The 26,784-nt window shown below is 41.7% G+C and overlaps 1 protein-coding gene across 1 annotated transcript in view; it reads right to left on the reverse strand.

The window, feature by feature from the left end:
* Window positions 1–4,289, reverse strand: part of LOC113122783 (hexokinase-1) — a 57,877-nt gene extending 53,588 nt beyond the window's left edge. Inside the window, exon 1 of the mRNA XM_026294342.1 lies at window positions 3,937–4,289. Coding sequence (XP_026150127.1) covers window positions 3,937–3,999 — 63 coding nt within the window. The 5' untranslated portion in view covers window positions 4,000–4,289. The remainder of the gene's footprint in view (window positions 1–3,936) is intronic.
* Between the last annotated feature and the right edge of the window lie 22,495 nt (window positions 4,290–26,784).

Consider the following 26,784-nt stretch of genomic DNA (forward strand, 5'->3'; position numbering starts at 1 on the left):
TAGTGTTAATATGCTTCATTATCATAAAGATAAACAACACTTTCCTCTGACTGAATAATACTCTTCCAGTTTATAACTGAATTAACTGTATTTGCTAATGGAATGGCCCTTTTTCTGCGTGATAACACAGTAACTCTGACTCATTTCATAATGTTTTTGGCCATCCATGAAGATAATCCACTTCCTGACTGAAATAAAACTAAACTGATCCCAGCCCAGCTTTGCCTAGAAATAGGTCAGAGCCACATCATTTTTATATTGCTTTTGATTGTATATTGTGCATACAATTATAATGGGGTCATATTGTGCAGCCAATGTCTAGTGAAAAGCACAGCACTGTCAGTGTGACACACAGCAAGACCAGGAAGTACACAATGTATCATACTTACAGTAATGTTATCAAGGCAATATTAAATAGAAAGGTGCTCCTCATGTCCTTTTATGTGCATGACAATGATAAGACTAGCTAGAAGATAATCAATCCTATAATCCATCACAGAAGACAAAAGTCACAAATTATTCTGGTCACTGACAGTAACAAATTCAAAGCTGGATGTGCCTTAAAGCACTTATCAGCATGTTTGGAAATCATAAGTCTTGGCCAGTCAGAGTGCTTGTTAAAACTGCCACTGTGTAAAGTATTGCAGATACACTACATAACAGCCTGAGTTGTCTGGCCTTTTAGTAATAGGATGTTAAACAGTCCTCGTGAAATCCATTGTTGCATCAAACTTTGAGATGAAGCAAAGACTTTCTTTATGTTGTGAGAGACAAACCAGGAGCAACTCTGACTAAATGTCACATTCATTATGACTTGAAATCCATTCATTCATTCACATTCATTATGACTTATGACACACATTTTTCAATATTAACACACAATATTAATGTGTGATAATTTACAAGCATTACTCATCATAAGCTTCAGACAGGACTGCAACATCCTATTTCAGGGGTCACACATTATGTGTTTCCTGTGTAATTCTTGTAACTTATGTAGGAGACTGGCATTTGGTGTATATGTACTATTTGTACAGGAAAGAATTTGCATGAGTTGGTAACAGTAATTGCATTTATAGTACAATAAATCTGTGTGCTGAAGGTAAAATGCAAATCACGTGTTTTTGGCATAAAGGTCACAATAAAGGAGATTTAATGTATACATAAACACATTTGACTTTGTTACAAGATAGTAAAAACAAAACATCTATACAAAAATAAAACAAAGACAACTAAAGAAATGAATAGAAAGAACAATATTTGCAGGTCTAAACTTTGGAAATTTGCTGAACCTGAGATTAATGAAACACAACTTACCCAAGACAATATGATAGCCATAAAACACATTGTCCAGGCATTGTCCACATTTCTCTACATTAAACTGAGAGAAGCTGAACCACAGACTAAATCCAATTCATGGTGCAGTAAGGATATACAACGTATTATGACTCAGCACTCAGCAGCTAGAAACCATGCCTAAGCACTTTATTAGAGCAGAGCATCACCTGATTTCAAACAGCTTAGATACATATCTCTGATGTGGGCTTTATATCTCACATAAAACCAGAAAATAGTGTGCATTCCAACTACTATTCATCTTCATCTTTCATAAGAGCTTCAACTTTCTTGGTTTAAGAGTACATTTTTTTGATCAAAAATGTTGATCCCTGTCCAGGTGAATTAAGACCTCTGCATGACCCTGTAAATTCCCCTCAACACACTTCTGACACACAGCTTTCTCTGGCAAAGCCTGTGGGTTGGTCCAAGTTTCAGGAAGAGATCACACTGTCTGCATTTTGTCCCCACCCTTTTTGGCTCTCCTTTTTCCTTATCCCTCTCCTTTCTGTTTGCATTCCTCCACTCAATACCCCATTCTCCTTTTCACTGTGAACTGAAACCTGACTCCACTGTGTATGTATGTGTGCATGAGTTTGTGCACAGCCTCGCAGTCTGGAAAACTATCGTCTTCTATAGTACTCTCCCCTGCACCTTCTTTTCTTCCCCCATTAAATATACACACACACGTAACACTGATTTGCGTGTTTTCTAACGTCAGGAAGTACAGTCAAGGACACAGTAGGAGACTGAGTACAGTGGATTTATATATATGGTTGTGGTTCTTTGACAACTTGAGATACAGGATCTGTACACTTTCACTTATGCCTGCAAATCCTGAGCCATGCTTCACAACTTGTTGGTGTATTGGTGTGTAAGCCTCCTGCCACCTATGGTCACATGGTTCAAAGCTAGCCTATTTTAAGGAGGCAAGGCAAGGAAGAGAACAGAAGTAAAGAGGGAGGGATATGTGTTGCATCACATCAGATCATGGCTACTGATAAAAGTCTTTTACATTTACAGGCTATGATTTGACAGTGTTATGTCTATCATTTTGTGCTTAACTTAAATGAACTGAGAGAGTGACAATGGAGAGGAGAGAAAATGGAGGAAGGAAGTGCTATAGAACTTTTTCCACTTGTGTTTAATAGAGAATTGATGTTGATGACAGTTGGTGACGACATCAGTGAGCGACCTTAAAGGGACCCTGCACCATATATGAATCAAAAAGCACATGTTGTGAAATAGCCATTTTTTAAGTTACTAGTGATGTGCAGACATAACAGAATATGTCAGTTTCAATTAAAATGTATCTGAAAATATTTTTACTGTCAATTTTACTTTGTGGAACTATATTAGCTTAAAATGTTATAGTTAATACATTAACGATATAGTTAATACATTATTTTATTTCACTATGCGGTCAAGAAGACTGGCGACCTGTCCAGGGTGTACCCCTGCCTTTCAGCCAAAGAGAGCTGGGATAGGCTCCAGCAGATCCCCATGACCCTGGTTAGGAATAAGCAGGTACAGATAACGGATGGATGGATGCAGTCAAGAAGTACTGGTGATTGCTTTTTAGTGTTTTACTATAAGTCTAACTGTTGACACTATTCAACAGAGAAAATGTGAATGACACACATTGATGGTGTTCACCTCATGTCACTTTTCTCCTCTTTATCCTTAAACCTTTCCTTAAATCTTTCATATTGATAATGCTTTAAAACTAACTTAAAGTTACAAGTCAGCTTTAGGAAAACCTCTCTCATTTTTTACTCATATAATTTATGGCTTCCCTTCTATTACTTGAACAGATTAATACCACAGAAGACTTGTAAAAAGAGAATATGAACACTTGGTAGCACTATATGGGGGACTAGGAGGAAAGAACACATTCCTAGGGTTATCATGAAGGCTAATGATGAAAGGCTATAAATTTGTATTATTTAATAACTGAAAAATGTATCTTACTCAACATCTTAGTTCAATTTCCTTTATACACCGTTGAGCTCCAGTGAGGGAAATGAAAGCATTAGTATCTTTTTAAAAAGAACGTAAAAGAAACGTAGTTACCGATAACTTTCGTGTCAAGCGCTTCCTTCTCATCTGTTCCTTGTCTTTGATATCCCCTTTCATTATCTTTACCAGAGCTCTCAAAACTTACATCATGGCACCAATCACACACCTATGTGCCATGTCCCATTACACATTTTACTATATGCACAGACCCATGCCATTTGTCACGTCTCACTGAGCCGTTGTTTGAAAATCTTACTATAAAAACAAATCTCTCTGAACGTAAAATGAGACCAAGAAATTTGTCCTGCCCAACATGATAAATGCTTTAGTAACTTCCTTAACAATACAGACCAGAAAATGTTTCTTAACATGTGCTGTGCTGGGAAGCCATAGCTTTTCAGTTTAAAGTGTTAAAGTGACAACATGAATAAACTCAATTACAGCCTAGTACAGCAATGATGATAGAGCACATGCTCTCTGCTCCTCTCTAGCCACTCTACACTTTACCCAAACTCTTCTTCTCTACATTAGTAGCTCCCACACAACATAAAAAAATGAAGGAAAGAAACACAGAACACGCACCTTTTTAACCTGGTCATCCTTGAGTTCAGTGAAGTAATAGGCTAGTAGTTGGGCTGCAATCATCCTGGTCCTCTTTCCCTTTTCTCTAACTCACACACATGCAAACACAGTTAAAAACACACTCACTCCTCTCACTCTCAGACACGTTCACCTACAGTCAGATAAAGAAAAATCCTAAAAGGTAAAAGAAGATGATTCTGAAACTCTACTCTTGCTCTACTTTGTATATTCAATCTGTCCCACACCAAAAGAGATATAAAAATATCCGTCTGGTTTTAAAATAGAAAGACTTGCTTCATATGCCACTAAGAATCTACAGCTCTTCCTTCTTTGTGCGTGTGTGTGTGTGAGAAGACAGGAAGCATGAGTGAGACAGCAAGTTTAGGAGGTAGGAGGCAGAGAGAGAATTAGGGAGGGGCCAGAGGATGAGCCCTGCCTGCTATACGTGAGCTCACTGGTTAGAGAGTGTGACTGGCTTGGGAGGGGATTGAGTGCCATATCCTCTTTTCAGCAATTGGCTGCTGTGCTAATGCCTTAGAAGCAAACAGTGATGGAGGAATAAAAGAATGGGACTGTGGTTTATCACACCTGAGTTCAATTCCTCTAACCACACCCAGGCCTGATTACTGCCACACCTGTTCGCAATCAAGAAATCACCTAAACAGGACCTGCCTGACAAAGTGAAGTAGACCAAAAAATCCTCAAAAACTAGACATCATGCAGAGATCCAAAGAAATTGGATCTCGGCATGACATACATAGACAATGGAGTCAGGTTTCAGTTCACAGTGACAAGGAGAATGGGGTATTGAGTGGAGAAATGCAAACAGAAAGGAGAGGGATAAGGAAAAAGGAGAGCCTAAAAAAGGTGGGGACAAAATGCGGGTCTTAATTCACCTGGACAGGGATCAACATTAATGAAAAATTTTTTTACATTTTTGATCAAAAAAATGTACTCTTAAACCAAGAAAGTTGAAGGTCTTGTGAAAGATGAAGATGAATAGTAGTTGGAATGCACACTATTTTCTGCTTTTATGTGAGATATAAAGCCCACATCAGAGATATGTATCTAAGCTGTTTGAAATCAGGTGATGCTGTGCTATAATAAAGTGCTTAGGAATGGTTTCTAGCTGCTGAGTGCTGAGTCATAATACGTTGTATATCCTTACTGTAACTGTTTCCGGGTAAGTGAATCACTTTCTATTGCAAGCGTGTCGTGTTGTGTGTGTTGTATAGTTAGTCTACAGGTTAGCAACAGACTAGCTATAGTCTAACACACCTAAAAAACAACTAAACTCTCTAAACAATTAATTAACTGCTACATTCCGGTACTAGTCAAGTATCTTTCTATTTTGACCAGTATTTATTGCTATTTCCAGACTTAGTGTTCGTTAGCCTACCAGTTAGCTTAGCTAGCTAGTAACATGGCTTCTCCCTCTCTCTCTCTTTCCTGCTCGGTGTGCCATATGTTTAGTTATTCCTCTGCCTCCTTTAGCAATAATGATACCTTTAATAAATGTAAGGTTCTGCTAGCTTTGGAGCGACACACTTGCTGAGAAACCGAGTGATAATTGGCGATTCCATAGTCAGAAACGTGAAGCTAGAGACACCAGCGACCATAGTCAAATGTATTCCTGGGGCCAGAGTGGGCGACATTGAGTCAAATCTGAAGGTGCTGGCTAAGGCTAATCATAAATATGGAAAAATTGTTATTCACGTCGGCAGCAATGACACCCGATTACGCCAATCGGAGGTCACTAAAATTAATGTTGAGTCGGTGTGTAATTTTGCTAAATTAATGTCGGACTCTGGACCACTCCCCAATCTGACCAGCGATGACATGTTTAGCCGCATGTCGTCGTTCCGTCGCTGGCTGTCTAGGTGGTGTCCAGCAAACAATGTGGGCTTCATAGACAATTGGGCCACTTTTTGGGGAAAACCTGGTCTGGTAGCGAGAGATGGCATCCATCCCACTTTGAATGGTGCAGCTCTCATCTCTAGAAATTTGGTGGAGTTTCTTAGCCGACCTAAAGCCTGACAATCCAGAGTGGGGACTGGGACGCAGAGACTCAGTCTAAAATGCCTCTCTGCAGTTTCCTTAGAGCCGCCGCCCCTCTCAAACCACATAGAGACTGTGTCTGCCCCTCGAACATATAAATCAAATAAATCAGAAGTTAACAGAAGAGGAGTTATTCATAAAAACTTAATAAAAGTTAAGACCACTCCTCTTATTGAACAGAAAAACAGAACTGTCAAATGTGGATTAATAAATATCAGGTCTCTTTCATCTAAATCTCTGTTAGTAAATGATTTGATAACTGATCACCAAATTGACCTACTTTATCTTCCTGTAACCTGGCTACAGCAGGATGAATATGTCAGTCTGAATGAATCAACCCCCCTCAGTCATAAAAATTATCATGTTCCTCGAAGCACAGGTCGAGGTGGAGGAGTCGCTGCAATCTTCCACTCAAACTTATTATTAAACTTTCATCCTCAGAACAGTTATAACTCATTTGAGAGCCTCACTCTTAGTCTCTCGCATCCAAACTGGAAAACACAAAAAACAGTTCTACTTGTCATTGTGTACCGTCCACCTGTACCTTACAGATCAGATAAAGTTATTATAGTGGGAAATTTTAACATTCATGTAGATGTTGAAGATAACAGCCTCAGCATTGCATTTAATTCTATATTAGATTCAATTGGTTTCATTCAAAATGTTAATAAACCCACCCACTGTTTCAATCACACCCTTGATCTTGTTCTGACCTATGGCATCGAAATTGAACATCTAATAGTTTTTCCCCCAAATCCTGTTTTGTCAGATCATTCTTTGATAACTTTTGAATTTAAAATGATGGACCATGCAGCGTTTGGAAGAAAATTCCACTACAGCAGATGTTTAATCCGACAACGCTGTTAATAAATTTGGAAAATGGAAAATGATTCCATCTTTATTTACATCTATGCCAAGTATAAACATAGTGGAGGGCAGCTGATTCAATCCAACTCCCTACCAAATTGATCATGTTGTTGACAGCGCTGTAACCTTACTGCGTGAAAAGCTTGATTCTGTAGCCCCTCTGAAAAAGAAGTTAGTGAATCAGAGAAGACTAGCCCCATGGTATAATTTACATATTCGAACCTTAAAGCAGGCATCACGAAGGCTGGAAAGGAAGTGGCGTTCCACAAATTTAGAGGAAATTTTTCTAGCCTGGAAAAACAGTCTACTAACATATAAAAAAGCTCTCGGTAAAGCCAGAACTGCATACTATTCATCACTAATAGAGGAAAATAAGAACAATCCCAGGTTTCTTTTCAGCACTGTAGCCAGGCTGACAAAAAGTCACAGCTCTGTTGAGCCCAGTGTTCCCTTAGCTCTCAGCAGTGATGAATTTATGAGTTTCTTTACAAATAAAATTACAACTATTAGAGATAAAATTCAGCAGATGCTTCCTATACCTGCAATAAATTAATCTTCTACTACAGTAGCTCTTGAATCATCTGTAGGACCTCAGTTATGTTTAGACTGCTTCTCTCCCATAGATCTCTCTGAATTTACATCAGTAGTTGCTTCATCAAAATCATCAACGTGTCTCTTAGACCCACTCACCTTTATTAGACTTGGTAAATTTATCTCTAGTATCAGGCTACGTATCACAGGCCTTTAAGACTGCAGTAATCAAACCTTTACTCAAAAAGCCTAGTCTTGATCCAGGAGTCTTGGCTAATTATAGACCAATATCCAACCTGCCATTTATTTCTAAAATCCTAGAAAAAGCTGTTGCTAAGCAGCTATCAGACCACTTACACAGGAATGAACTATTTGAAGATTTTCAATCAGGATTTAGAGCACATCATAGTACAGAAACAGCACGGTTGAAAGTTACCAATGATCTTCTCTTAGCCTCAGATAATGGACTTGTTTCTATACTTGACCTCCTAGACCTTAGTGCTGCATTCGACACCATTGACCACAACATCTTATTACAGAGACTGGAGCATGTGATTGGTATCAGAGGAACAGCGTTAAAGTGGTTCCAATCCTATTTATCAGACATATTCCAGTTTGTTCATGTCCATGATGAACCTTCCACACGAACAAAAGTTAGTTATGGAGTTCCACAAGGCTCCGTGCTAGGACCGATTCTGTTCACCCTGTACATGCTTCCTTTAGGATATATCATTAGGAAGCACTCTATTAATTACCACTGCTATGCAGATGACACTCAGTTATATCTATCTACTAAACCTGTTAACACAAACCAGTTAACCAGACTTCAAGCCTGTCTAACTGACATCAAGGCCTGGATGACCACTTTTAAACTCAGAGAAAACAGAAGTCATTATATTTGGGCCAAGAAATAACTTTTCTCAAATTATAGCTACTCTAGATGGCATAGCCCTGGCCCCCAGCACTACTGTAAAAAACCTTGGAGTTATTTTTGACCAGGACATGTCCTTTAATTCACACATAAAACAAATCTCTAGAACTGCATTCTTTCACCTGCACAACATTTCCAAAATTAGGAACATCCTGTCTCAAAATGATGCAGAAAAACTAGTCCATGCATTTGTTACCTCAAGGCTAGATTACTATAACTCATTACTATCTGGATGTCCCAATATCTCCATAAAAAGCCTCCAATTAATCCAGAATGCCGCAACCAGAGTCCTGACAGGAACTAGCAAGAGAGATCATATTTTTCCTATATTGGCTTCTCTTCATTGGCTCCCTGTAAAATATAGAATAGAATTTAAAATCCTTCTTCTCACATACAAATCCCTTCATAATCAAGCTCCTTCATACCTTAAAGACCTCATAGTACCATATTATCCCAATAGACCACTTCGCTCTCAGAGTGCAGGTCTACTTGTGGTTCCCAGAGTTTCCAAAAGCAGACTGGGAGGCAAAGCCTTTAGTTATCAAGCTCCTCTCCTGTGGAACCAGCTCCCAGCCTGGGTTCAGGAGGCAGACACTCTCTGTACTTTTAAGGCTAGACTTAAAACCTTCCTCTTTGACAAAGCATATAGTTAGGGCTGGTTTCAGGCAACCCTGAACCACCCCTTAGTTATGCTGCTATAGGCCTAGACTGCCTGGGGACCATTGGTGCACTGAGCTCCCCTACCCTAACCCTAACACTCCCTTCCCCTCCCCTCTCCTCCTCTCCTCCCACCTCACATGTATATTCCACCATTGAATGTCACTAACCTTGTGCTCTCTCTCTCCCCTAGTTTGTGCTCTCTCCCTCTCTCTCTGTTCTCTCTGTACCTTCTGCAGGTGTCCCTGGTCCTGGAGCTGTATATCGCTGATGTGCAGTTACTGGTCCCACCAACCTGCAGTGTCTATTTGTTGTTTATTGTTGCTGTTCTTTTCTCTCTGCTCTATCCACTCACCCCAACCGGTCGAGGCAGATGGCCGCCCAAACTGAGCCCGGTTCTGCTGGAGGTTTTTTCTTAAAGGGAGTTTTTCCTCTCCACTGTCGCCAAGTGCTTGCTCATAAGGGAATTGTTGGGTTTTTAGTTTTAGTTTTTGTAAAGTGCCTTGAGATGATTTGTATTATGATTTGGCGCTATACAAATAAAATTGAATTGAATTGATTTGAATCACAGGTCGAGGTGGAGGAGTAGCTGCAATCTTCCACTCAAACTTATTATTAAGCTTTCATCCTCAAAACAGTTATAACTCATTTGAGAGCCTCACTCTTAGTCTCTCACATCCAAACTGGTAAACACAAAAACCAGTTCTACTTGTCATTGTGTACCGTCCACCTGTCCCTTACTCAGAGTTTTTAACTGAATTTCCAGCAGGCATCACGAAGGCTGGAAAGTTCCACAAATTTAGAGGAATTTTTTCTAGCCTGGAAAAACAGTTTATTAACATATAAAAAAGCTCTCGTAAAACTATTCATCATTAATAGAGGGAAATAAGAACAATCCCAGGTTTCTTTTCAGCACTGTAGCCAGGCTGACAAAAAGTTACAGCTCTGTTGAGCCCAGTGTTCCCTTAGCTCTCAGCAGTGATAACTTTCTTCAATTCAATTCAATTCAGTTTAATTTGTGTAGCGCCAAATCACAATACAAATCATCTCAAGGCACTTTACAAAAACTAAAACTAAAAACCCAACAAATCCCTTATGAGCAAGCACTTGGCGGCAGTGGAGAGTAAAATCTCCCTTTAACCTTTAACTCCTTAAACCTGCTGCAGAACAGGGCTCAGTTTGGGCGCTATACAAATAAAATTGAATTGAATTGAGTTTAATGTAGAGAAATGTGGTCAATGCCTGCCTTTAATCCTCCTCTTTGTAACCAGGATTTTCCTAGTCAGCTATGAACATGTTTATCTAGTGTAGCTAAGAATGTATTCATTTAACTAATTAGAACTGAGAACATAGTCAGAATTGCTCTTGCCATAAGGTAAATCAGTATGTATAAATGGTTACACTATTATTGTAGCATGCAGTACAGTTTCCATCATCAGTAATAATGTCATGAGGCGGCGGTACCAACCGCCTGTCGGGAGAGGCGCTGCGCCTTTTCCCCAGTCTCATTCCTCCTCCTCGTGTGTTCTCATTCCCTCTCCTTCCGTGTCTGTCTGTCTGTTAAGTGTTCACAGGTGCAGCAGGAGTAAGGGGGGTTCTAGGGATCAACGACCCTATAAGGCTGCTGGCTTTCCTCAGCCAGTTGCTAGATCGTCTATTCGACTCACCTGGTAGTGTCTATTTCCTAAGCTCTCTCAACTAAAAGTAACTGAATAACAAAACAGCGTCTCTTCGCAGGTGGTGCATGCCCAGTCACCTTTCCACACCGCTCCTACTGCACCTGCGATTCTCGACTCAGTCTTGGTCCCGCATTTCTGGAAGGACTCCCGAGTCGCCACACGGATTCTGCTCCGTCGACGGCTGGTTTCCGCGGAACCCCAAGGACGGGTCCAGCAGCAAGGCACCTCCCTGCACCTTACTAACTGTTTTCTTGTACCAATAAAGAAACTCTCAGCTTCTGATCTGCGTTTGGGCCACTCAGTTCCCCAACACATAACAAATAATGAATTTAAAAAAAGAACAGAAAGAGGTTGGGTGGTTATAGGAGGGAGAAACAGTTGTGTCTCAGCAATTGATATGAGCAGAATGGGTTGGCAGCTTGAACAGATCCGTATGTCATATTGTCAAACCCTGGTTAAAATCTGGTTACATCAGCTCACAGCTGAAGTGGTGCAAATCTACTGCACAAAACTAATGAGAATTTATTCACTTACAGCGATAAAAACTTAAATTTGTTTTGAGAAGGTTAAACCCAGAGGAGAGGAGATTACTGCAACACAATACATTACAATGTGGATCCAAATGTTCATCATTTGAGTCGTTTTTTTACTCTGAGGAGAAAGTAAACTATTCGTCTCTGCCTGGAACATACAAAGCGCTTTTTCACCCGCGTAACGTGCTATCATCCAAATGCACAGAAAAAGTGAGTAAATTCTATGATGAAGTTTGACGTTTTATGTCATATCTCGGGGTCGTGTACAGAATTACCTGGTTCACCTCAGATTATTTACATGTGAACAGTGCGGTCAGTGCGAGGCGGGATCAAATTAGCTGTAATGAGGTGAGACAAGAGAAAACGTACTTCTCCTTACGTTCATATGGATTAAATAAAAAGTGCTGATTTGAATTGTTTCATTTAACAGAAGACATTGCAAGCTTTCTAGCCATATATTTCTTATTTTTTGAGGCAAGTATTTGCTGAGATTCTGGTTGTTTTATTTACGTCTCTGTGAATAGAGATGACAGCGACAGAGAAGACATAGAGCGCACCCTGTCTGCTTTCTTTATTTTACAAAAGCACAGCGGTTTGTTGTTATTACGAGTGTATACAACTAAAACTAGACCCTTTACAGATTCGAATGATATATTGCTTTTCTCTGTATAATCAAAATTGACAGAGTAATTTAAGTTTGTTTCGGCCTTATCAGGAGGAGAGGCCTCAAAACTCGTCGTCGACCCCTGAGGGTTAACTCACACATAGAACAAATCTCTAGAAATGCCTTCTTTCACTTGCACAACATTGCTAAAATTAGGAACATCCTGTCTCAAAATGATGCAGGAGAACTGGTCCATGCGTTTGTTACCTCAAGGCTAGATTACTGTAACTCATTACTATCTGGACATCCCAGTATCTTCATAAAAAGCCTCCAGTTAATCCAGAATGCTGCAGCCAGAGTCCTGACAGGAACTAGCAAGAGAGATCATATTTCTACTATATTGGCTTCTCTTCATTGGCTCCCTGTAAAATCCATCCGTCTTCTATACCCGCTTTTTCCTGAAAGCCAGGGTCACGGGGATCTGCTGGAACCTATCCCAGCTCTCTCTCGGGTGAAAGGCAGGGGTACACCCTGGACAGGTCACCTCCCTGTAAAATACAGAGTAGAATTTAAAATCCTTCTTCTCACATACAAATCCCTTTATGATCAAGCTCCTTCAAACCTTAAAGACCTCATAGCACCATATTATCCCAGTAGACCAGGGGTGGGCAAACTACGGTCCACAGGCCACATCCGGCCCGTTGTTCTCTTTAATCCAGCCCGCCAAAGATTGGTACAGAATTTCAAATTATGACTCCATTCACTTGACCTTGACCTGTAATGCCTGGCATTTCACCAGGTGGCGCATTAGGCGTCATGCCTTGATTTTGCAAAGCCCAAGCCACTCTTTGTTATTACTCTGCTACTACTCTGAACCCATCTGCAACAATGATTGGACCAAAGAAAAGAAAAGTCGACTGTGAGTGCAGAGTGTTTAAAAAGAAATGGACAACTAAATACTTTTTTACTGAAGTCCGGTCAAAGGCTGTATGTCTTATTTGAAAGAAACCATTGCGGTCTTTAAGGAATACAACATCAGCCGTCACTTTTCCACCAAGCATGCTAATTACGCTAACAACCAGTCAATGCAAGAACGGATGTCTACTGCTCAGAGGTTAGCAGCTAGCTTGCAGGCTCCGCAAAACACTTTTATCTGGAAAACTGCCATCCAAGAATCAAGCACAAAGGCAAGTTATTTGCTGGCATTCAAATTAGCCAAAGCCAGCAAGCCTTTCTCCAAAGGGGAGTTTCTTAAAGAGTGCATGGTAGAGACAGCAGGTATCTTATGTCTTGAGAGCAAAAACAAATTTGAAAAAATTAGCTCATCACGCAGAACAATGACCTGCTGTGTTGAACTAATTGACGAAGACTTAGCTAGCAAGCTAAACAAAAAAGCGGAGTCATTTACGTTATAGGCCTTGGCACTGGACGAAAGTAATGACATAAAAGACACCACTCAGCTTTTAATTTTTATCAGAGGGATTAATGACAATTTTGAGATGGAGGAGTTTTTGGCCATGGAATCCCTAAAAGGAAAAACACAGGGAGAGGACATGTATGACAGAGTGTCGGCGGTCATCGAGAGGCACAAGCTACTTTGGAGTACTCTCGCCAACCAACAAAGCACCCCACAGGTCCCAATTGAGTGATGAACACCTCATATCCGTTCTGAGAATTGCCACAAAACTAACACCAGACATCGATGCACGGGCAAAAATGGATGATCAACAACACTGTTCCAAGGTAAGTAAATTAAAACTGTAATGCTTTTTTTTTCTGTGTTGATATGTATGCATCTTGTGCTGAGCTGGCCCACCTGTCAAATTTTAAAAGTCAATATGGCCCCTGAGCCAAAAACTTTGCCCACCCCTGCAATAGACCACTTCGCTCTCAGAGTGCAGGTCTACTTGTGGTTCCCAGAGTTTCCAAAAGTAGAATGGAAGGCAGAGCCTTTAGCTATCAAGCTCCTTTCCTGTGGAACCAGCTCTGAGTCTGGGTTCAGGAGGCAGACACTCTCTGTACTTTTAAGGCTAGACTTAAAACCTTCCTCTTTGACAAAGCATATAGTTAGGGCTGGCCTCAGGCAACCCTGAACCATCCCTTAGTTATGCTGCTATAGGCCTAGACTGCCTGGGGACCATTGGTGCACTGAGCTCCCCTACCCTAACCCTAACACTCCCTTCCCCTCCCCTCTCCTCCTCTCCTCCCACCTCACATGTATATTCCACCATTGAATGTCACTAACCTTGTGCTCTCTCTCTCCCCTAGTTTGTGCTCTCTCCCTCTCTCTCTGTTCTCTCTGTACCTTCTGCAGGTGTCCCTGGTCCTGGAGCTGTATATCGCTGATGTGCAGTTACTGGCCCCATCAACCTGCAGTGTCTATTTGTTGTTTATTATTGCTGTTCTTTTCTCTCTCCTCTATCCACTCACCCCAACCGGCCGAGGCAGGTGGCAGCCCAAACTGAGCCCGGATCTGCTGGAGGTTTTTTCTTCCGTTAAAGGGAGTTTTTTCTCTCCACTGTTGCCAAGTGCTTGCTCATAGGGGATTAGGCCTGCACGTAAATCTTCGGACTACATTGATACAAGAATCTGCATCCAACGTGTAAGTCTCTTCAACATGAACTGCACAGCAGGTCAGGCAAGTGAAAATAATCACTGTGAATCATCATATTCACCAACATTTGTGAATGGAGCTTTATCTGGCATAACTCATTCCTGAAATCAGCCAATTTCTGTTCCACAAGTTTCTGCTGTTTCTTCTGTAAACAGCACATTTAGCTTGGACAACATATGATTCCTTGCTGCATGCCCTAGTTGGTGATGAATATTGTTCAGAATTAACGTTGCCACATGCATGTCCTTATGTCTGTAAGATAACTGGATTCAATTCAATTCAATTCAATTTTATTTGTATAGCGCCAAATCACAATACAAATCATCTCAAGGCACTTTACAAAAACTAAAACTAAAAACCCAACAATTCCCTTATGAGCAAGCACTTGGCGACAGTGGAGAGGAAAAAAACTCCCTTTAACGGAAGAAAAAAAACCTCCAGCAGAACCGGGCTCAGTTTGGGCGGCCATCTGCCTCGACCGGTTGGGGTGAGTGGATAGAGCAGAGAGAAAAGAACAGCAACAATAAACAACAAATAGACACTGCAAGTTGGTGGGGCCAGTAACTGCACATCAGCGATAAACAGCTCCAGGACCAGGGACACCTGCAGAAGGTACAGAGAGAGAGAGAGAGAGAGAGAGGGAGGGAGAGAGCACAAACTAGGGGAGAGAGAGAGCACAAGGTTAGTAACATTCAATGGTGGAATATACATGAGGTCGGAGAGAAGGGGGAGGGGGGGGGCGGGTAGGGTAGGGGAGCTCAGTGCACCAATGGTCCTCGGGCAGTCTAGGCCTATAGCAGCATAACTAACTAAGGGATGGTTCAGGGTTGCCTGAAGCCAGCCCTAACTATATGCTTTGTCAAAGAGGAAGGTTTTAAGTCTAGCCTTAAAAGTACAGAGAGTGTCTGCCTCCTGAACCCAGGCTGAGAGCTGGTTCCACAGGAGAGGAGCTTGATAGCTAAAGGCTCTGCCTCCCATTCTGCTTTTGAGAACTCTGGGAACCACAAGTAGGCCTGCACTCTGAGAGCGAAGTGGTCTATTGGGATAATATGGTACTATGAGGTCTTTAAGGTATGAAGGAGCTTGATTATGAAGGGATTTGTATGTGAGAAGAAGGATTTTAAATTCTATTCTATATTTTACAGGGAGCCAATGAAGAGAAGCCAATATAGGAGAAATATGATCTCTCTTGCTAGTTCCTATCAGGACTCTGGCTGCGGCATTCTGGATTAATTGGAGGCTTTTTATTAAGATATTAGGACATCCAGATAGTAATGAGTTACAGTAATCTAGCCTTGAGGAAACAAACGCATGGACTAGTTTTTCTGCATCATTTTGAGACAGGATGTTCCTAATTTTGGAAATGTTGCGCAGGTGAAAGAATGCAGTTCTAGAAATTTGTTTTATGTGTGAGTTAAAGGACATGTCCTGGTCAAAAATAACTCCAAGGTTTTTTACAGTAGTGCTGGAGGCCAGGGCTATGCCATCTAGAGTAGCTATAATTTTAGAAAAGTTATTTCTGAGATTTTTAGGCCCAAATATAATGACTTCTGTTTTCTCCGAGTTTAAAAGTAAAAAGTTACTGGTCATCCAAGCCTTTATGTCAGTTAGACAGGCTTGAAGTCTGGTTAACTGGTTTGTGTTAACAGGTTTAATAGATGAATGCTTGCTTTCATTTGGTAATGCTGCTTTTTTCAGACTGCCCACTCTGAGAACTCTGAGACTCTCTTTGGGGATGCTCTTAGTAGGGCTGCAGCTGTTGGTTATTTTTGGAGTCGAGTATTCTACTGAATATTTCAGTGATTACTCAAGTAATCCGATAAAATAGACTTTTGCATTTTTGAACAATAGTACTACTGTGTAATGCATGACAGAAATGACAGGTTACCTTGAAATGATGTTACCTTGTGTAGGCTCCGCTGGGTGAGCCGGTCTGGTTCACAACTGGCTGCTTCCTGTTCAGATGTTGAAATATTGATGAAGTGCAGTTGTGGTTCGCCAGCTCCACTTTACAATGCACACATTGCACGTGTTGTCATCTTTTTGAAGTTTGAAATGATCCCAAACTTTGGACATTTTCTGCCTTTTACAGACAGTTTCGCTCTCTGCCATAGCGCCAACTTTTGATTTGAGAAAAGCGCTGTGCGACACTGATTATGGTCCATGAGAAACAATGATCCCTAGGCGGAGCCGGTCCGATAACGCAAGTCATACTAATTGAACAAATACTCGAAGCAAAGAATTGGGTTCAAGGATTTTTTGTAATCGAGTTCCTCAATTTACACGAGTAATCGTTGCAGACCTAGTTCTTAGTGTCCCTGACTAAACAGATTCATTTGCAAACTTCTCATGTTGTACAAACTGAATAATAGACTGCTCTACTTAAGCCAGATCTTCAGATGTTAAATGCTGTCCTTTTAATGTGGTCTTAACCATCAGGGGTCGACAAATGCGCCAGTGAGTTTTGTGGCATCTTCTCCTGATAACTCCAAAACAAACTTAAATTGCTTCGTTGGTTTTGATCGTACAGATAAGACCAATATATCATTCGGATCTGTAAAGGGTCTAGTTTGGTTTGTATACACTCATAACAACAAAACGCTGTGCTTTTGTAAAATAAAGAAAGCTCCAGGGTGTGTTCTCTGTCTTCTCTGTCTCTGTCATCTCTCTTCATAGAGACATAAGTAAAACAACCAGAATCTCAGCAAATACTTGCCTCGTAAAAATAAGAAACGTATGGCTAAAAAGTTGTCTAAAAATGTCTTCTTTTCAATTCAATTCAATTCAGTTCAATTTTATTTGTATAGCGCCAAATCATAATACAAATCATCTCAAGGCACTTTACAAAAACTAAAACTAAAAACCCAGCAATTCCCTTATGAGCAAGCACTTGGCGACAGTGGAGAGGAAAAACTCCCTTTAACAAAAGAAAAAACCTCCAGCAGAACCGGGCTCAGTTTGGGCGGCCATCTGCCTCGACTGGTTGGGGTGAGTGGATAGAGCAGAGAGAAAAGAACAGCAACAATAAACAACAAATAGACACTGCAGGTTGGTGGGACCAGTAACTGCACATCAGCGATATACAGCTCCAGGACCAGGGACACCTGCAGAAGGTACAGAGAGAGAGGGAGAGAGCACAAACTAGGGGAGAGAGAGAGCACAAGGTTACTGACATTCAATGGTGGAATATACATGTGATGTGGGAGGAGAGGAAGAGAGGGGAGGGGAGGGGAAGGGAAGCGCGGGGGGGGTAGGTAGGGGAGCTCAGTGCACCGATGGTCCTCGGGCAGTCTAGGCCTATAGCAGCATAACTAAGGGATGGTTCAGGGTTGCCTGAAGCCAGCCCTAACTATATGCTTTGTCAAAGAGGAAGGTTTTAAGTCTAGCCTTAAAAGTACAGAGAGTGTCTGCCTCCTGAACCCAGGCTGGGAGCTGGTTCCACAGGAGAGGAGCTTGATAACTAAAGGCTCTGCCTCCCAGTCTTCTTTTGGAAACTCTGGGAACCACAAGTAGACCTGCACTCTGAGAGCGAAGTGGTCTATTGGGATAATATGGTACTATGAGGTCTTTAAGGTATGAAGGAGCTTGATTATGAAGGGATTTGTATGTGAGAAAAAGGTTTTTAAATTCTATTCTGTATTTTACAGGGAGCCAATGAAGAGAAGCCAATATAGGAGAAATATGATCTCTCTTGCTAGTTCCTGTCAGGACTCTGGTTGCGGCATTCTGGATTAATTGGAGGCTTTTTATGGAGATATTGGGACATCCAGATAGTAATGAGTTACAGTAATCTAGCCTTGAGGTAACAAATGCATGGACTAGTTTTTCTGCATCATTTTGAGACAGGATGTTCCTAATTTTGGAAATGTTGTGCAGGTGAAAGAATGCAGTTCTAGAGATTTGTTTTATGTGTGAGTTAAATACGAATAGTTTACTGTCCTCAGAGTAAAAACAGGACTCATATGACGAACGTTTGTATCTGCATTGTATTGCACTAATTCCCTCTCAGCCACATTCCTGACTGAAAGGCTCATTATGTGGGTCTTTGTGCGGGTCTTTGTCTTCTCAGGTAAATCACATGACTATTCATGGTCAGGCACACCTTCCTTCATATGTCTGTTCTAAACAAAAAGTGTCTTAGAAAATTTAAATCAGTGTATTGTTTTCTGTGAATGAGGGAACAAAATTACTTTCACATCATTTTGAAGCAAACACTTTAGCCTGCAAGATGCATTCCTTAAAAGTCTTGTGAACCAATTTTCTGTTTGTGTTTTATGACCTTATTTGAGTGACTTAAAAATTGTAGTTTTTCACTAACCACGCATAAATGCTGTTTTCTCAAAAACACAATCATGTATAAACATACTGCTCACATATATAATTGTAGCCCACACAATCATGTATAAACATGCTGCTCACATATTATTGTAGCCCAGTTTGTGCTGATTACAGTGTTATCAGACTTCATTATTAAAAGCAATTGAAAAAAGCACAAATGTCAGGGCATGTCAAAACTTGTCCAGGGTCCCAAAACACCCTCAGACCCCAGAGGGTTAAATCCTCCATGTTGTCCTCCATCTTAAATGTGGCTAATGCTATATTAGCTTACTGACTACTGACCCATGGTACTACTGACTACTGTGGGAATGCAGACACACTTTGTGTGACTAGTACTGCAGCAACGTGTAATCCTATATGTTTAGACACGTGACAGGGTCACCGCTCTTTACTATAGGGGAGACATAAGGGAATAACAACTCCATATATGGTAATAGATTAAATTCCTTTTGGTGGAAAAGTACTGGCATGGTAGGGCGGTGGCCAATAGTATATACATTTGTTACGCCCCAGCCTAGGGGTTACCGGAGTGTAACACGATGTTGGAGTTTTTCCTCCAAACCTATTCCACTCTCAACAAACACGGAAAAATACTAATTATATTTAACGAAATATTTATTCTGTTAAAATACACAATACAATACAGAATATTCAAAATAAACAAAACGCTCCGTGAGCCCTACGATTCTATACGAACGATGGAAAACAAACGCTAAAGATAGCCCTACTCAAACAAAAACGCTCCGTGAGTCCTAGGATTTTACACCAACAAAAGATCAAAATAACAACAATGCTAAATATAGCCCTACGATATCAATCAAAAGAAACAACACCAAATCACAGGTCGCTAGCCTGGAAACTCCTAAAACAAACAGGAGAAAACAAAACACAAACGTGGCCTAAATATTTAAGTATCTCTAATCTAAACAATGAAAATACTATCAATACAAAACCTGCACAATCGAAACAAAAATCTAATCTCTACAGTGGGTACGGAAAGTATTCAGACCCCTTTAAATTTTTCACTCTTTGTGTCATTGCAGCCATTTGCCAAAATCAAAAAAGTTCATTTTATTTCTCATTAATGTTCACTCAGCACCCCATCTTGACAGAAACAAACAGAAATGTAGAAATTTCTGCAAATTTATTAAAAAAGAAAAACTGAAATATCACATGATCATAAGTATTCAGACCCTTTGCAGTGACACTCATATTTAACTCACATGCTGTCCATTTCTTCTGATCCTCCTTGAGATGGTTCTGCTCCTTCATTGGAGTCCAGCTGTGTTTAATTAAACTGATTGGACTTGATTAGGAAAGGCACACACCTGTCTATATAAGACCTTACAGCTCACAGTGCATGTCAGAGCAAATGAGAATCATGAGGTCGAAGGAACCGCCCAAGGAGCTCAGAGACAGAATTGTGGCAAGGCACAGATCTGGCCAAGGTTACAAAAGAATTTCTGCAGCACTCAAGGTTCCTAAGAGCACAGTGGCCTCCATAATCCTCAAATGGAAAAAGTTTGGGACGACCAGAACTCTTCCTAGACCTGGCCGTCCAGCCAAACTGAGCAATCGTGGGAGAAGAGCCTTGGTGTGAGAGGTAAAGAAGAACCCAAAGATCACTGTGGCTGAGCTCCAGAGATGCAGTAGGGAGATGGGAGAAAGTTCCACAAAGTCAACTATCACTGCAGCCCTCCACCAGTCGGGGCTTTATGGCAGAGTGGCCCGACGGAAGCCTCTCCTCAGTGCAAGACACATGAAAGCCTGCATAGAGTTTGCCAAAAAACACATGAAGGACTCCCAGACTATGAGAAATAAGATTCTCTGGTCTGATGAGACCAAGATTGAACTTTTGGCGTTAATTGTAAGCGGTATGTGTGGAGAAAACCAGGCACTGCTCATCACCTGCCCAATACAATCCCTAAAAAACGAGTGGTTTTTAGAAGATCTAAGTGAAACATTGTGGTGGGAGCATCATGTTGTGGGGGTGTTTTTCAGCTGCAGGGACAGGACGACTGGTTACAATTGAAGGAAAGATGAATGCGGCCAAGTACAGAGATATCCTGGAAGAAAACCTCTTCCAGAGTGCTCAGGACCTCAGACTGGGCCGAAGGTTCACCTTTCAACAGGACAATGACCCTAAGCACACAGCTAAAATAGCAAAGGAGTGGCTTTGGAACAACTCTGTGACCGTTCTTGACTGGCCCAGCCAGAGTCCTGACCTAAACCCAATTGAGCATCTCTGGAGAGACCTGAAAATGGCTGTCCACCAACGTTCACCATCCAACCTGACAGAACTGGAGAGGATCTGCAAGGAAGAATGGCAGAGGATCCCCAAATCCAGGTGTGAAAAACTTGTTGCATCATTCCCAAGAAGACTCATGGCTGTACTAGCTCAAAAGGGTGCTTCTACTCAATACTGAGCACAGGGTCTGAATACTTATGATCATGTGATATTTCAGTTTTTCTTTTTTAATAAATTTGCAGAAATTTCTACATTTCTGTTTGTTTCTGTCAAGATGGGGTGCTGAGTGTACATTCATGAGAAATAAAATGAACTTTTTTGATTTTGGCAAATGGCTGCAATGACAAAAAGAGTGAAAAATTTAAAGGGGTCTGAATACTTTCCGTACCCACTGTAACTAACTAATTTACGAAAACGAAGTCTTTATCAAAATAGCTGGGAATGGCAAAGGTGGGAGAATAGCTCTCCTGAACAACAGTCCGTGGTCTTCTTATAGTCCTTCCGGGAACTGTTGGACCAATCCCGGAAGTCCAATCCACGGTCCTTGGGTCCATGCCCACTCCAGCATCCGTCACACACACACACATACACACACACGAAATGGGGAGGGGAGAGCCAACAACACACCAACCACACACATAATGACCTGGGGTCTCTCTGTGTGTTCCATGAGGGTTGATCTCCAGAGCGCTCTGTATTGTTTAAATAAAACCTGTAATGAGCTGAACCACTCCAGCCGCCTCTGTGTACTTCCTCATCAACGGACCTGGGTAAGTCACGGGTGTATTTAACAATTTGGTGGCCCGTACGGGGATGAGGAAAATTGGATTGACTGCCTGAAGAATGCATTGACAATATACTTGGCGCCACAGAAAGGTGAGCAGGAACCTTTTTATGAATTCTGCATAATTGGTATATTTTAAAATTACAATTGTCAATGTGTGAATCGGGATAGTTATAAATTTGGACGGTTTGGGGTGGTAGGTCGTCATTTCGTGTTGGATCGTTTGACGAAAAATAAAACAAAACCTTGTTGGATCGGTAATAATAAATAAATGTCGAGTTGGATCGACAGATAAACAGAAAAACCGCGTTGGATCGGTGGACTTTAAGTTTTTTTCTCGGTCGTCGTGGTGGACCCCACCAGTCCTCGACGGGGGACTGGCAGAACTTGGTTGCAAGACCCGGGGAACTTGGGAACCCCCGAAATACTATGTCATGTTGGATTGACAAATAAACAAAAGATTGTCGTGTTGGATCGGCAAAATAATTATAGTGTCGTGTTGGATCGACAGTAAAAAACTGCAGTGTTGGATCGGCCGCGCAAAATTTTTAGGTTTAAAAATATTGTGTATTTCTGTAGATGTGAAGGAAGTTTGAGTGAAAGTATGCTAGTGTGAATCAAAGTGTGAGGGGAGTAAGTGTGTGTGTGGAAAGTGCCAGAGATAGAGAGAGACAGGAAGTGTTGGGGCGCAGGGTTTGTGAAGACTGAGAGAGAAAGGCGGAAGTGAGAGGAGGTAAGGTAAGTAAGGCTCCGCGTATTATTTGGTTTCCTCTACTGGAGGAAGAGGGAATTGTATTACAATTTATTTGGCTCCCTCTGCTGAAATAATCAGGGATTGCAATAACAACTATAGATAGAGCTCCCTCTGGTGGGGAGGGGATAACTTCAGATATATATAAATTAATAATAATAATAATAAAATAAGATAAAATAAAATAAATAATAATAATAAGAAGAATAATAAACAATAAATAAAATAAACTAAAATAATATATAATACAAGAATAAATTACAATAAATAAATAATAAGAAGAATAATAAATAATAATAATAGTAATAATAGTAAAAATATACAAAATAAAAATAGACCACGCATTAATCTGGAAGGCAGACCCGAATATGACAATGGAAGGACACCTTGACCAACAGGTAAGTGAAGAGGAATGGGGCCCACCTGAAAAATGGGTGAAACTGGAAATTCAGGTGGCATCAACCCTGGCGGCAGGTCGGCTGAAGCAGGGGCAGAAGACTACAAAAAAGGAATGGAAGAACAATATAGGAAGAAGCTATTGGATTTGATTAAGGAAAAAGGAAGAGACCCACTGGATCAAGTTGCCCTGATCCCATGCATATGGGAGAAGGCACATGGACACGAGAAACGGGCCAAGGAAGCAGGAATGGAAGGAGAAAAAGCTTCCATGTTTCGTAAAGGTAAGTTCAGACAGAAAAAACAGGAAGAGGAGGCAGAGGCCAGTACCTGGACTAATATAGCCCTGCTGTGGCAGAGTACCCAGCATCTACACAAGGATAAGACATGGAAGGCCAAAAGGGGAACTGACGAGAAATTGCCGCCACCTTATTTCAGAAGTAGTCCATCGGCATCCTCAGTTCCAACCCTATATCCGGTAATAGAGATTAAAAAAGGAGAACTGCAAGTGCCTGATCTGCCTCAGCCTGGTCCTGCCTCAACCTTGAAGTTAACTCCCTCTGGAAGTGGACGAAGTTCCCCGGATCACGTGCTGGAACCTGTTCCTTTTGCAGACCGAGCACATAGAGAGGGGGGCCCCAGGAATGTTCATATTCAAACACCTCCTGAGGCAAAGGTTAGTACAGACAGGTGGACGGACCCACAGACATTAGGCCGGGAAGTGTTGCTGAAGTTCACCCTACAAAGACAAGCAAAGGTAGGACAGATAGTCCTCTGGGCGGAAGGAGCATGGTGTCCAGAGATAAAGGAGGCTGATGAAGAAGAAACGAACGGCTTAGGTGGAAAGGTGACTAGTAAACTAGAGGATCCAGGTCTTAGTGAGAACTACTGCCAAAAGCTCAGCTCATGGGGACCCCCCAAGGGTCCCCCACCTCCCCCCAATCAGTTTACCCAATCCATTGAGAGCAGCGAGGACGAAAAGGACCGAATGGAGGATGGGGAGGGGAGAGATTGGCAATGGGAGACTTTAGGGCAGTTATTCAGAGGTGCCTGACCAGTATAGACGCACGAGACCTTGAGAGGGCAGCAGGGACCTTGCGCCGGCATGATGAGGAGCCGTTTGTGCAATGGGCTGGTGACCTGAGTAGGGTGATTAGAGAAAAATATCCATTACCCACTTCGTCCGCCGTGCCCAAACTGGCATGGAACTCGAAAGAAAATCCAAGGACCTTCTTAGATCAGACTAAGGAACTGTGGGTGCGTCATACTGGGTGTCATCCTGGCAAACTAGGGCCCCAGAGGGAGTGGTATAGACAGGCGGTGTTGGAGGGAGTACCGGAGAAGGTAAAAACTGCTATGTGTGACAATCCTGATTTACAGGGTGCCGACTCTGTGGTGTGGGAGAGACATCTGGTGCACCATCTGACTCGTGTCCAGCAGCAATTGCAAAAGGAAGAAGAGCAAAATCAGGGCCTCTAAAATCAGCTCTTAAAGAGGCCCAGCAAAGGGTTAACTCAGACAAAAAGAAGGAGAAAAACGAGGAACCAAAGAAATTGATGTGGCAATGGGGAATGGATGCTCCGGAATCCCCGGACCTGTTTCCCATACCGCCCTGGGAGCCGAATCGCCGTCTATCGGTGAACAGAGGGGGGTACATGGGAGCTCCGAGGGGGGGAAATGGATGGAGAGGACGCGGGGTGCGTGGGGGCCCACCCGGAGGCACTTCAAATGTATGCTTCCTATGTGTCCATCGAAATCATCAACATGTCTCTTGGACCCCATCCCGACTAGACTGCTTAAAGGCACCCTGCCATTAATGAACTCATCTTTATTGGACTTGGTAAATTTATCTCTAGTATCAGGCTACGTACCACAGGCCTTTAAGACTGCAGTAATCAAACGTTTACTCAAAAAGCCTAGTCTTGATCCAGGTGTCTTGGCTAATTATAGACCAATATCAAACCTGCCATTTATTTCTAAAATCCTAGAAAAAGCTGTTGCTAAGCAGCTATCAGACCACTTACACAGGAATGAACTATTTGAAGATTTTCAATCAGGATTTAGAGCACATCATAGTACAGAAACAGCACTGTTGAAAGTTACCAACGATCTTCTCTTAGCCTCAGATAATGGACTTGTTTCAATACTTGTCCTCCTAGACCTTAGTGCAGCATTCGACACCATTGACCACAACATCTTATTACAGAGACTGGAGCATGTGATTTGTATCAGAGGAACAGCGTTAAAGTGGTTCCAATCCTATTTATCAGACAGATTCCAGTTTGTTCATATCCATGATGAACCTTCCACACGAACAAAAGTTAGTTATGGAGTTCCACAAGGCTCCGTGCTAGGACCGATTCTGTTCACCCTGTACATGCTACCTCTAGGCTATGTCATTAGGAAGCACTCTATTAATTACCACTGCTATGCAGGTGACACTCAGTTATATCTATCTATTAAACCTGTTAACACAAACCAGTTAACCAGACTTCAAGCCTGTCTAACTGACATCAAGGCCTGGATGACCAGTAACTTTTTACTTTTAAACTCGGAGAAAACAGAAGTCATTATATTTGGGCCTAAAAATCTCAGAAATAACTTTTCTAAAATTTTAGCTACTCTAGATGGCATAGCCCTGGCCTCCAGCACTACTGTAAAAAACCTTGGAGTTATTTTTGACCAGGACATGTCCTTTAACTCACACATTAAAAAAATTTCTAGAACTGCATTCTTTCACCTGCGCAACATTTCCAAAATTAGGAACATCCTGTCTCAAAATGATGCAGAAAAACTAGTCCATGCATTTGTTTCCTCAAGGCTAGATTACTGTAACTCATTACTATCTGGATGTCCTAATATCTTAATAAAAAGCCTCCAATTAATCCAGAATGCCGCAGCCAGAGTCCTGACAGGAACTAGCAAGAGAGATCATATTTCTCCTATATTGGCTTCTCTTCATTGGCTCCCTGTAAAATATAGAATAGAATTTAAAATCCTTCTTCTCACATACAAATCCCTTCATAATCAAGCTCCTTCATACCTTAAAGACCTCATAGTACCATATTATCCCAATAGACCACTTCGCTCTCAGAGTGCAGGCCTACTTGTGGTTCCCAGAGTTCTCAAAAGCAGAATGGGAGGCAGAGCCTTTAGCTATCAAGCTCCTCTCCTGTGGAACCAGCTCTCAGCCTGGGTTCAGGAGGCAGACACTCTCTGTACTTTTAAGGCTAGACTTAAAACCTTCCTCTTTGACAAAGCATATAGTTAGGGCTGGCTTCAGGCAACCCTGAACCATCCCTTAGTTAGTTATGCTGCTATAGGCCTAGACTGCCCGAGGACCATCGGTGCACTGAGCTCCCCTACCCTAACCCCCCCCCCCTCCCTTCCCCTCCTCTCTCTTCTCTCCTCCCACCTCATGTATATTCCACCATTGAATGTTACTAACCTTGTGCTCTCTCTCTCCCCTAGTTTGTGCTCTCTCCCTCTCTCTCTGTTCTCTCTGTACCTTCTGCAGGTGTCCCTGGTCCTGGAGCTGTATATCGCTGATGTGCAGTTACTGGTCCCACCAACCTGCAGTGTCTATTTGTTGTTTATTGTTGCTGTTCTTATCTCCCCACCAAAAAACTCCCTTTAACGGAAGAAAAAAAAACCTCCACCCCAACCGGTCGAGGCAGATGGCCGCCCAAACTGAGCCCGGTTCTGCTGGAGATTTTTTTTTCTTCCGTTAAAGGGAGTTTTTTCCTCTCCACTGTCGCCAAGTGCTTGCTCATAAGGGAATTGTTGGGTTTTTAGTTTTAGTTTTTGTAAAGTGCCTTGAGATGATTTGTATTGTGATTTGGCGCTATACAAATAAA

The sequence above is a fragment of the Mastacembelus armatus genome, chromosome 3 (genome assembly GCF_900324485.2).
Source record: "Mastacembelus armatus chromosome 3, fMasArm1.2, whole genome shotgun sequence".
NCBI classification, from domain to species: domain Eukaryota; kingdom Metazoa; phylum Chordata; class Actinopteri; order Synbranchiformes; family Mastacembelidae; genus Mastacembelus; species Mastacembelus armatus.